This window comes from Triturus cristatus, chromosome 9 (assembly GCF_964204655.1).
Source record: "Triturus cristatus chromosome 9, aTriCri1.1, whole genome shotgun sequence".
Lineage (NCBI taxonomy): Eukaryota > Metazoa > Chordata > Amphibia > Caudata > Salamandridae > Triturus > Triturus cristatus.
The window spans coordinates 1,149,923,693-1,149,936,278 of record NC_140592.1 but is presented as its reverse complement, the minus strand read 5'-3'; the positions used below and the strand labels follow the sequence as shown (position 1 = coordinate 1,149,936,278).

The 12,586-nt window shown below is 43.9% G+C and overlaps 1 protein-coding gene across 2 annotated transcripts in view; it reads left to right on the top strand.

Annotated features, from left to right (window-relative positions):
- The window catches only part of ITPKA (inositol-trisphosphate 3-kinase A), a 605,052-nt gene that overhangs the window by 396,665 nt on the left and 195,801 nt on the right, over positions 1 to 12,586 (top strand). The window contains exon 5 of one of the 2 annotated variants that reach the window (XM_085627108.1): positions 790 to 1,405. The exons of the other annotated variant lie outside the window; for it this stretch is intronic. Coding sequence (XP_085483234.1) covers positions 790 to 945 — 156 coding nt within the window. The 3' untranslated portion in view covers positions 946 to 1,405. Of the gene's footprint in view, positions 1 to 789; positions 1,406 to 12,586 lie in introns of those variants that run through there. 2 annotated transcript variants of the gene reach the window in all.

Here is a 12,586-nt window from a genome sequence, read left to right as displayed (position 1 = left end):
CTAGTTGCATAAGTATTGGGGGAGATATGATCATATTTCCTCGTGGAAGACATGAGTTTTGCATACGTTTGAAAGTGTCATCTTGTGATGTGCGGCATCCAGTTTAAACTCCTTCCCAGAATAGTTCAGGGAGTGTTGGACTCAATGAGGATCTCAGCCAAGTGAACGAGGTATAGACTACCAGGGGAGCCCAAGGGCGGGCACCTTTAAATTCTGGGGACACCCTAGATTTTTAAATCGTGGTAAGCGCCTTCGATAAATGCACCATGGAGTAACCAGGCGGAAGATATAAAACAGGGGAAGGGAAATAGGATGCCATTGAGGGTACCAGCCTGAGAGGTAACTGATTCTTCCCCTTCTTTCCCAGTTGATGGTAACTTTTTAGTGTTGTTGCTTCTTGTACACGTGTGACCTCTAGTGGCTCCTTTTATAATGCATATGAACGGACATTAACCTTTACAACTCAACTGAGAAAGTGCAACAGTAGTGAGCAGGAGAAAAGGAAGCTCGAGGGGGTAGATGAAGGGGCAATAGATACATCAGATGTTTGTGGCAATGCCTCCTTTCTCACTTCTGGTGTCACTGCATACGAACTTCATGAGCTGCACTCTGCTTCATTTCATACGTAAGCATGGATCTGTTGTAATGCCTAGCTGTCATCTGGGACCCTGGAATCGATGGATGTTATGATGTTTCTTGGTTGGAAAGCATTTGTCTTTCCATACGACTGGCTGCACAAGTCACTGACTTCATTGCCTAGTATTTTGTTGGATTTTTTTCCCTGTGCAGGACCACACCACCAGGCCCATGCAGGATTTCCCAGCTAGTCCAGGCCTAACTTTACATGTGAGGCCAAACCTGCTGCTACACATAATGATGGTTGAAGGACATGTTCGAGTGAGCAACAGCAGAGAGAGTAAGAACGAAACAGGTCTGGAGAGATGATAAACTAGAAGACGACCTTCTAGCGTGGTCGGTAATGATAGCTGACCTGCAGTCCCCATCAGTGGAGCAGAGAGAGTCAGTCACTAAACCCCTGAAACACACAAGACAAATATACGAAAAACCATTGAGCAGACCCCACACTTCACTATTATACAAGGTAATACATACGTCCGACAGAGGGGTGGGGGGAGTTAAGGGGTACTGTTGGCATCCTACATAATTGGGAAGCAAAGGTAATAATGATGCATATTAGGGAAAAGCGAGTGTGGAATGGTATACAGCTAGTCAGACCAGGTGAACATGTAATACTCTGTATGATGTATAAAAATGTATAACATCTAGTGTTGATCATACCCCTTGGGTATGATAATGTATGAATTGCTTCTGTATGTACTATTAAAATGCCAATAAAGTTGTTAAAAAAAAGGAGGGCAGGTCTAGGAGGTGCCCACCTGTCGTCTGAAGCTCTCATTTTCGTGAATGCTCTTTTGATTCTCATTAATGTCTCCTGTTCTTTCTTCTTTCTGCACTATTGACCAGCAGCTTCTTTGCCCCTCCTTCTTCATGCATATATCGCCATGTATTTGTATGTATCGCCATCCCTTTGTAAGGCCTCGTCAGCATGCTACATCGCAAGATTTCATCCACTTCTTCCATTCATATAAAGACAGACACATTTGATGCAATGACCACCTGTCATCTGAGGCCTAGGTCTCTATGGCTGCTCTGTAGATACTAAGAAATGCCTCCTTTCTGTTCCTTTTACCTACTCTGGTACCCAGTGTTCATTCTTCAGCTTTCTGTATGCTAAGGGTAGGGGCTCAGAGAGATCTCACCAGCATGCTGTACCATGCTTACGTAGCAGAATAATTGCCCAATACCATCCATTTTCCCACTCATATAAAGAAAGGTGGATCCTGGAAAATCCTTCCTGTGATCTGAGGCCTTAATCTCTGTGGGCACTCTGCTGATTCTTAAGGGGATTGCCTCTATTTGCTGACATCTGTCCTCCTTGGTCACAGCTTTCATAGTCTGCCATTCTGTGCCCCTAGCCCCCTCCCCTGAGCTGGTCTTTTCTAGCTCTCGGGAGCTGGATCAGTGTTCTACCTAAGAGGTGGTCTAACTGTACTTAGATATTGTAAATTTATAAGTAACTCTTCATGCTATATTTTCACTTCAGCAATGTTTATTCGCCTCTGCCTATTCCATTTGTCCCCAAATATCTACTGCACTTTGTTGCCATTAATGTGCCCTATTCCACTAAGCATGCTTAGAGGATTGCAGATCAAATGTACAGAAAGCTAGGTTACCAATTTCTCTTGAAATGTGTCTTTCAATCAATCAAAGTAATCTTTATTTAGGCCGTAGACCATAAAAGATAATCATTCCTAAAAACATACATTGTTAAAAATAGATATTATAATTCATAAAAAATATATTACAGTAAAGATTACATTAGTTCATAGACAATTCATTAAAACATTAAAAGAATAATAAGTTAAAATAATTGTAAAAACAGTGGTGACCTAGAATCGATGGCTAATTGGATAGGCTTAAGAATTGGATAAAAGAGAACATCTCCTCCGCCACAGAGCATGCCAGTAGCGTGATACCGAGAAGACTATAGGTAATGATGTATCAGTCTTCAGGATTCTGTAGGCAGCCTTACAGTGTGTAGTGCCCAAATTCCTACAAAGTTGAAGGAGCCAACGTTTTCTAATTAGTTTATATGTGGGGCAAAAAAATAAAACATGTAGGTCAGTTTCACTTGTAGCTCCACAAGTTGGACAATCAGAAGGATTATCTACCAACCACTTTCCTGAGAAGGCTCTCAAGGGCAGTGTACCATATCTGAATTGCATATACAGCTTTCTAGAAACATTTGGCTCAATCAAATCTAGGGCAGGTTCTATTTTGAACTCCTCCTTTATATCAAAAAATTCCATAGTCAGTGAGCCTAGCTTTTTATTGGTTAGCATCATATTTTTGCTATTTGACCAAAATGCATTAACCAATTCAGCTCTAGAGAAATTTAAGGCAGCAATTATCTCGGGGTGATACCATAGAGCAGAGATTCCCAATCTAATAAGCTCCTTTTTAATGTATGCTAGCCACGGTATATTGGCTAGACCGGAAAGGGCCATTAGTGATTTTAGATCGTTTTGGTAGTTCGCTAACTCCGGTGTTGCCCACAGCCTCCGCCAATACAATAGTGGCCTTAGTGCAATTTCTTCTTGAATGGATCTAACTCCCAAGTCCATTCTAAGTGGGTTAAGTGGTGTGCTGGGTGGTAGGGTCAATAGAGACCTTAGAAACGAGTTCTCAAATCTGCCGATGTCTCCAGTTGGGCAGTGCCCCCAAAGTTCAACCCCATAAAAGGTTGCACCCCGTGCTTGCGCTTTGTAGATCTCAATAATGGGTGCTATGGGTTTGGAAGTAGATGCTCTATGCATTTTGAGGATCCTACCGCAGGTCTGTGTAAGTCGTAATTTGGCTTTTGCTAACTGGGAGCCCTATTCCATCCTATCTGAAAGTGTGACTCCAAGATATTCGAACACTGTTACCCTGTCCAATATAGTACCATTAAGGGAAGGATTAGGGCCGCTTTTTTGGGGGGGGGTTACATACCATAAATTTTGTTTTCGATGTGTTAACCTCGAGCCCTCTAAGGGAACAGAATTCGGAAAAACTATCAAGGGCACGCTGAATCCCCATGGGGGATTTTGACACTAAAAGGGTGTCATCGGCAAACATTAGTGCCACCACCTGCTCGTTGTTAAGTTTAGGGGCGTCGATATCCTTGACTCCCCACAAGTGGGCCACTAATGCGTTAGTGTAAAGGGAGAATAGGTTTGGGGCCAGCACACATCCCTGTCTGACTCCACGGTTAACAGGGAACTTTGATGTCAAATTTCCCCTCTTACCACAACTTACTTGGGCAAAATGATCTTTATGGAGCCGTTTTATAATCCCAAGTAGACAGGCAGGCATCCCCATCTCAGCCAAAACCGCCCAAAGAGTCTGCCGAGGAACTAAGTCAAAAGCTGCTTTGAGATCGACGAAGATAAGGTAAAGACTGCCACCCTCTACCCTCACGGTTTTCCAGTAGAGGAGTTGTAAGCGAAGAAGTTGGTCAACCATGGAAGTCTTCTCTCTAAATCCAGCCTGGTATGGGGTCAGTATTGATTTTTCATCCATCCAGGATTGCACTCGATCTAGAATGATACGTGCAAAGAGCTTTTGACTAACATCAATTAAACTTATCGGGCGGTAATTGTTTGGCATGAGTGGGGAGCCTTTCTTGAAAACCGGGACTATTTCAGCACCTGTCCAGGTGTTGGGAATAGGTGCACCATGGAGTACAGCATTATAAAGGGAGCAAAGATAGGGGATCCAAACCTCAGGTTGGTGCTTGTATAGGTCCCCGGGAATTTTATCCAAACCCGGCGCCTTTCCTACTGGGAGCCTATTGACAGCCTTTTCTACTTCCTTGAGGGTTACGGTGTCGATGGCTTCATCATTCGAGTTAGAGAGAGGTAAGGACTCAGTGGCCGGGGCAAAGGGAGCGTATAGACTCTGATAGTGATCGATCCATTGGCTCGGTGCGATATTAGGGTCATCGGCCACTAGGCCCTCCTTTGTGTCTGATCGAATGATTGCCCAAAATTCCCTCATATCTTTATTAATAAGAGCTCTTTTGATATCATCCCATTTATTATTTTCCCAATTCTGCTTGGCCACTTTTACGGTCTGCTTATATTCGATTCTCCTCATAGCCACCTTTGTCCTATCACCAGATTTTAATGAAACCAGGAGAGCTAATTTGGCCCTCCTACATTCAGTATTAAACCAGGAAACGACCTTCAGGGTTTTTTTGTCTTAGATACAATTGAGTTCAAAAGAACGCCCAATGTTGTAACTAAATCTGTGTGAATTTGAAGTAGATAATTTTCCCTGTCCTGGTCTAAAGTATAACATATTTGTGCGAGGGCTTTATATGTGGCCAAATAAACAGAACTGATTTTATCCGGGGATTTAAGGATCAGCGGCCACTTGAGCCGTCTTCTGTCACCAGAGAGGAATAGGGGTCTAAAGTTGTTCCCACTATTTTGTGTAGGACTATTCTCCGTCACTAAGGTCAGGTCGAGGATCAAAGCATTGTGGTCGCTGTCGTGACGAGGGTGAATCACAAAATCCATAATCCTAGACCATGTTTTGGCCTCTACCATAATATAATCAATGCGTGAAATCTGTCCAGGTCGATTAAAAGTGTGGTTCCCCTCTAAGTCCGATAGGGTGCGCCCGTTGCAGGCTCTCAGTGAGTTAGCGAGTGTTAAGGAGTTTATTTGCAAGGCCAGAGGTGTCCATGCCTTAATAGGTGGAATTTGGAGGGCCGGTATGGACCACTGTTCATCCTCCTCTCTGGTAATGGGATCAATGAGCCCCGGTAAGGGCTCAAACTGGCAATTGAAATCGCTGGCAACAATCAGGATGCCCTTGTCTGCTACTGTTTGGATAAAATTATCCAAGATTTCTAATGTGGGTGATTCACTACCTGACTTAGTGGGACGGGAGTAAACGTTAACAAAATAAGGCTAGACCCGGAAGGGAATGTGAGTAGTATGCATTGCAAATCAATACTTGGCGTGGTAATTTCAGAGATTACACATCCCAAATGTGACCCTATAAAAATAGACAGCCCCCCAAATGGTCTTCCCCTAGGACCTGCAAGGGCTAGACTATTAACTGTAAGAAAGCCCTTTTTTGTGAATTCTTCTTTTGCCCAAGTCTCCTGCAGCAAACAGATGTCGTGCTGGTTAATGAAAAGATTCCAGTCAGGGCAGAGAAGTTTATTTACAATGCCCGCGACATTCCAAGATAATACTTTTAGATGGTTATTTGGATGAGTGTTCTTTCTTTCTGATTGCGGGGCAGGGGACGAGGGAGAAGAAGAATGGAAAGTCACCTCAATGGGTGTAACATTAAGAGGATGGGGGTCAATGGGGGCAAGAATGTTTTGGAGAACGGTGTATAAAGGAGAGGGGATGGGACTAGTTATAATGTCCCTATATACAGGATTTGCCTTTGCTGGAATAATTCCGGCCACCTGGGCACCCATAGAGCCTGTGATAGGGTTAATCAAGGTGTTGCCATCAGTAAACAGAGGGCACGACGAAACCCTTTTATCTAATGTTAGATCAGTCGAATCATCCAGTCAATCAACGTCCTCTAACGGAACAAATCGATTGTACACAGGAATTCTAAAGGGTGGAATATTCAAATTAAATCTCTGTGGGAAATTTTGGGATAACCCAATGTCTGTGGCAATAGAGCCAGTTCGGTGAGGAACAGGGACCCAAGTTAGTTGAGGATGAAAAAATTCAAGGGGGGGGCGCATTAATTGAGGCTTGGTAGCCTAAGGGTAATGTGGGTTGAGCAAGGATTTTTTGGTTAATCTGCGGGTATCTAAAATTAATAACCACACAATCCCCCCTCAGACTTTTTTCCATTGGTCCTATCCATGCAACCCTTCTCACCATCAGAATCTCGTTGGCCATCTCATATGGGAATTGTTTATGTCTTGCCAGCCAAAAAAGAGCTTTATTTCGTAGGTCTAAGTGATTTTCCTTAGTGCCTTCCTTAAGTTCAGGAACACCAGTCAATATGGTCTCAATATGGTCACGTAGGGGGATGCAGCTGGGGGAAGATTGATCGTTGGCAAGTTTGTGGCAGTAGTCTCATTGTTGTTATCCAGAAGATTTTTACGAATCAGGGTAGGTGTAGCTATGGTCTCACTACTGTTAGTATTCCGCACTGAAGGAATGGGGTTATTTAGGCATGGATCTTGTGCGTGGGAAACATAAGAAGAGGGCCTTCTGATCCCATTGTTTACAAGGGATTCCTCTGTCGGTATGCGGACTTTGGTTACCTTAGCTTGCCCAGTTTTACGTTGAGCAGACACTAAATCTGATGATGGAATCTGGGCTGTAAGCAGCCCATCATTTTGAGCGTTAGATGTACTAGCCGTAGAATTTTGGGGAGGGTCAGTATGTACTTTCGTAAAACTTTGGACTAATTTTAAGATAGGGGCTACCTCCTCTTTTATAATAGACCTACATTGGTCAACAATATCAATCACCAAAGCATGTAGCCAAGATGGATATGCTGTGTCCTGAGAAAGTGTTGGTGGTGGGGTAATGACAAGTGTTTGAGTACTAGAGTGTATGGTTCCCTTTGACGGGCTCCCCTTAGTCTTCCTACTCTTTTTACCAACCCTTGTAGCTTTCCTTTTTCCCCTGGTTTTGGGGGGTATAGGAATAAAACCCTCAGTATCCATAGATGTTATTATGGGATCTTGGGTAGTTGCAACCGATAGAGAACAGTTCAGACTAGTATGTGGTTCGTTAGGATCTAACTCGATTGGGTGGACAGATGACCCTATAGATGGAAAATCAGGGATTAAAGAAAGACGGCGCTCAGTCAGTTCAATTTCTGAGGTGACCACACCAATAGCTTTCTGGAGCATTAAGTCTATTGCAGTCGGGAGTTTACCCTCAAGTGCTCTTGGTTTAGTTTGTTGGTATTTGGTAACACATGCACGAACCCCTTGAACACGTTTAGGGAGAGCAGGTTTAGGCATTATGCAACAGTTGGTAGATTATCCAATATAAACCCCAGAGTCACTAGAACAACACGATGTCAGATCTCAACAGTACCTTAGGTCCTTCCTAGGGGATATTTAGAGCCGGATGATAGGGATATGGCCCAGCCCAGCCTCTTCCAGTCACTGACGGCCACAGACGGCCCGCCCTCTGCCCGGGCTCAGCCCGGTGCGCGTCCCGCGACGCGGAGGGAGCCTGAGCTTTTGAAGCGCCTCCAGGCGCGCTGGTGGGCGGAAGTGGGCTGGTTCCGCGAAGGCTCATGGGAGCTGTAGTCTCCCCCAACTGCGGCCAATGCTGTAGTTTGGCGGCAGGGGAGAATTACAGCGTTGCCACCCCGTAGGAAATGCGCTGCACTGCACCCAGGAGATTCTCGTAAGGTCGAGTCCCGTTCGCTATGCTGCTGAGAATGGAAGTGTCCCCTTGTGTCTTTCCACTTTTACCAGTTACAGATCCCATTCCCCCACATTTCGTATTTCTACGGCAAGAAGGAAGAGATGTGTTCAAGGAAAATGCTTTTTGGAGGCTCAATGAATTTGTCAATTTTGAAAAGTACTTGAGCTTCGATAGCAGTAGATCCAGGCCTTTCCCTAGACTTATAGAAGAGGGATTCTTGGATTTTATGATCATTCCATTGTTGGTAGTATATTATGAACCCACTAACTCTGTTGGATCTAGCCTCCTGCTGGCCTATCAAGAATCATCCTTCTATCGTTACTCATGCATCCTGCAGAGTGAATATCAGCTTGGAAATAGAAGGTGTCATTCACAATGGACTACACACGGGGAGGGCAATCCGTACTCTTCAAAATGTCTTTTTCCACTACATCTCAATTGTTTTTAAAATTCACCTCAATTGTCCAATGAAGAAACTGTAATCAATGTCGATATAATTAATGTTGATATTATTTTCAAGTTCATGGACGAAATAGTGTTCTGGCAGATGTCTTGACTTTAAACAGTGCTTGTGACTGTGAATGATGACCTTCTGGTGAATATTGATAGGAATGCGGTTGCAATGTAATCATTTTTGATAGCATTTACCATCCCAGACTACTACAGCATGTGATGCATGAAGAGCAGAATCCTCCCCTCCCCCCATTACAGTTGGTTTGTTCTTGTCTGAAACCCAGAAATCATCAGGTTAGGTAGAACCTTTTTGCCTCTGAATCCCTCCTTTCTCATGGCACATAGATGTTACTGCTTTTACCTATGGAATTGAACGTTACCATTTATTTTGGGATATAGATATAATCTGCATGGAACTGACATGCCATAAACTTTGAATATCATTATTATGCAGTTGATATTGAGATCTATCTTCAGATGTCCTCTAAAAGAAACAGGATGCCGAGACAGTTTCTTGCCCATGTTGACGCATGGACAAACAAAAGTTGACTCCAGATCAACGCAACAAAGATAAATGCCTTTTTAGGTGGCGCCTAGAGTCAGCGCGCATGCGCTGCTCTGCGAGGCTTGTTGTAATCCCTCTGGGCATTTGAAAACGCCCACCACCTTTTCATTTGTTGCTTAGTCTGCCTAAAAAAATTGCATGACTTTCGTTGGTAGATATTGTACATTTGTCCCGCCTTGTGGCTGTTTTGTTAAGGCCCGGGCGACTGTCCCTGCTACCTGGATCCTTCCACTGGTGGCCATATGTGTAGTCACAATACAAACAACAATGATCCTCAAATGGATAGAGTAATGTACAGATAAATATAGTTCAGAATCGATACTATATTCTGGAAGTCCAGCCGGACAACCGATTTAATTATTCAAATTGAAGTTACATATACAATTTACAATACGTGTGGGACACAGTCCTGTATCCAGAATGAACATTGACATTAACAAACCAAACAAGGCATTTCAGGCAAGACAAAAAATGGAGCTTTTTAGGTTATCCAGTGTGAAAAGCTTTTTCAAAACAGCGAGTGCACTTTCTTAACACAATGGAATAACGTGCATGCTATTTAAAGGGGTCGACGACGTTTCGATCCTTTTTAGAAGAATAACAGGATCATCATCAGGACTTAGATGTGTACATGCCTGATTGTGAACGAAATTGCCTGTACTCGTAGGAGAACGAGAACCGTACAGTGACGGGGGCAACTGCGGAGGCTCGCGAGTCTGAGCCGGACAACAATGATAAAAGCGGGTCGAAGTCACGCGAAGCAAATCCTGTCGGTGAGCGACCACTGGATGAAGGGAGGGTAATGGCAGTTCGACTACACGTCCATGCGAAACTGTCGATAATAGGGGCAGCGTGACAATGCACGTGATCCAGCCTGGTCCTACGGGTTACAGTGAACCGAGTGAATATGTGTAGTCACGGCGCACTCCTTTTTAAAATTTACTTAGCCTTTGTTGCAACTCTATGACGCTTTCTCTAATCTCGCCGGATCAGTCCCATTTGAGCCACTCATACGAGTCCTGCTAGGTTACAGATAAATAATATTTGGCAAAGTAACTTCTCTGCACCTGCCTCCTCCCAACCCCTCCCATTCTTCTCTCGCACTTCTCTGTGACCTGCGCTCCATGATGCTGTGTTTTCATGTTGCCCTCTCTCGCCCCCTGTGGTTCTCTGTCCCCCATTGCACATCTGATTTCTCTACTCAAGAAGAGAGAAGACATGGGTGTACAGAAATGCGTAGTGCTGCACAAGTCCATAACTAAGTGTGCTCTGACATCTTCTTCAATTTTAGTGTGCTGCGGTGTAACCATGCGCAAACGTATGAGTACATGCTTTTTTAGAAGAGATTTACTGTTCTGTTGTACAGGCCTCGACTGCCCCCAGTGTTGGTACATTATGGTTTGTGCAACCACCACTTGTACTCAGAGTGAATGATGTTATGGATCGCATGTTGGTTTGTATAATGTGGGCTCTTTGAACTCTGGTCTTAGCCTGTTGATGTTGCCTGGCCGGCTGAGGTAGATTCCATGCATTGCAACATTACTCTACTACAGTTTGGCGCCGGTTTCAGGATTCAGTGCTCCAAGGTTCAAAGCTAACGGGTACATTAATTAATATTTCACTTCTCTCCCATGTCTCTCCGTAACTGTCGGTGAAAAAGGTGATGTTTTAGCCACTTTTTAGCTATTGTAAAATGCAACATTTGGCCTCAATTTAGTTTTCTTTTTAATTGTGTGAACCCGTACAACCACACTTTATGCTATCAGGCACTTGTATAGCGCTTCACTGGCACTAGTGGCATCACGGCACTCAAACTGTATGGACCGATAACAAGCAAACCTGTGTGCTCCGTTAGACTGATGTTTGGTTGTAGTAAGAGGAGTATGACCAATGCGTGAAGAGTTGCTGAAGTATTTAGGTCTAACGTGGTCTGGTTCTGTCCTGGTAAACGTGACACTGCACGCGTGTTTATTGCTGTGCAGTGGGTATGAGAGAAAACTCAAGTGTGCTTTATATTCTTTACCTTAGGAATGCCCAGGCTCTCTTGTGCAGTGACTTATACGATTCTGCACTATAACACTGTAGCCGTTTGTTGCCAGATTTCCACTGAGCCAGGAGCAGGGCGTTAAGTGGGATGAAAACCCTGGGGGGTTCCTCATAGGAGCGTGGCCGATGTATTTAAGGGCGTGGCATAAAAGATTTAGGCTAAAAATCCATACTTAGCATAGTGCGCCTCCCTGGCATTTTGCTGCTTTTGTCCATAAATTACACCTACAGCAAGCCAAGACTATTGGCTTTGTCAAGGCTTGTAAGTTGCATAGCAGAAATAAGCAAGAACTATGGCTTCATTGTATATAATATTGAAACTGCTTTTTTCTAATGGGTGAGGTTGTGGTCTAAGGCTAAAGCTGCCGACTTTCAAACTGAGAGAGCAGGTTCGAGCCTGACATGTCTCAACAGACTGCTAATCAAACAAGCATTGGCATAGCCAATAGGTCTCGCCTTTGGGACCTTATAAGTTTTTAGCCCTGCAACACTTAATGTTGTTGCACCAAGGATATTGTGCTGCATAACTAAATACTTATAAGGTCCTAAAAGCGAGACCTATTGGCTATGCTAATGCTTGTTTTGCCCTGACATGGCTGGGCCACCAAGGTGGCCTGTATGTGCCCACCTCTCATGGCTTTGTAACATTTGAATCTAGTTGTATCCGCCATGTTATACTGTTTAAGGGACCCATGCACAGACACGATCGCAATAAGTTGTGTAGAATGCACTGTTCAATCTATGCCTTGCCTTCCTTATTCTTATTTGTGCTCTTATTTCCTTTATTGTCTTTTTTTACATTCTTCATCCTTCCATATACATGAACAAGTCGTACCATTGCTATACGTATACTGATGTGCTGAAATTGCTGTGATGAGGTCTACAAATATACATATTTTTAAAAAGAGCCTCCGATACAATACATTGAGAAGAGGCATGGTCGATCCTTCTTGGTGGGACTCAATAAAGAAGAAAGTGATGGCTTGTATAAGGTGGTGTGGCCTAATGTACGGTTTCGTAGTTTAGTGGGACGAGGTGGAGTCAGTTGCATTGAAGTGTGGTGTTGTAGCATAACCTGTGGGCTGATGGGATAAGATATGGCCTAGAGGAGTGAAATGTGCTCTTGTGGGAAGAGGTGTGGACTACCTGGGCAAGATATGCTCTAGTGTTAGAATGTGTTGCTCAGTCGAGGGATTGTGCCCGTACTGGGACAGGTGTCATCTGTTCTTTCAAAAAGTAAAACCGACAGTCACCTGACACAAGGTGGAACCTGGTTTTGTGTGCCCACTAAACACTCAGAAAAGTAAGCAGGGGTGGTATGTGCTACAGTATAAAAATTCCTGACCCTGAAATGTAAGTATCTTTCCGGCTGGCTCAACACTTTGATGTACTTTTGATGCTACTGGAAATGTGACCAAAGTGTTGTAGTTTTAACCATCAGCGAGGCAGGGTGGCAATTACCAACAGCAGTATTTAGTGGCAGTGGTTACTACATACCACTTGAAATGTGTCCGAGATTAAA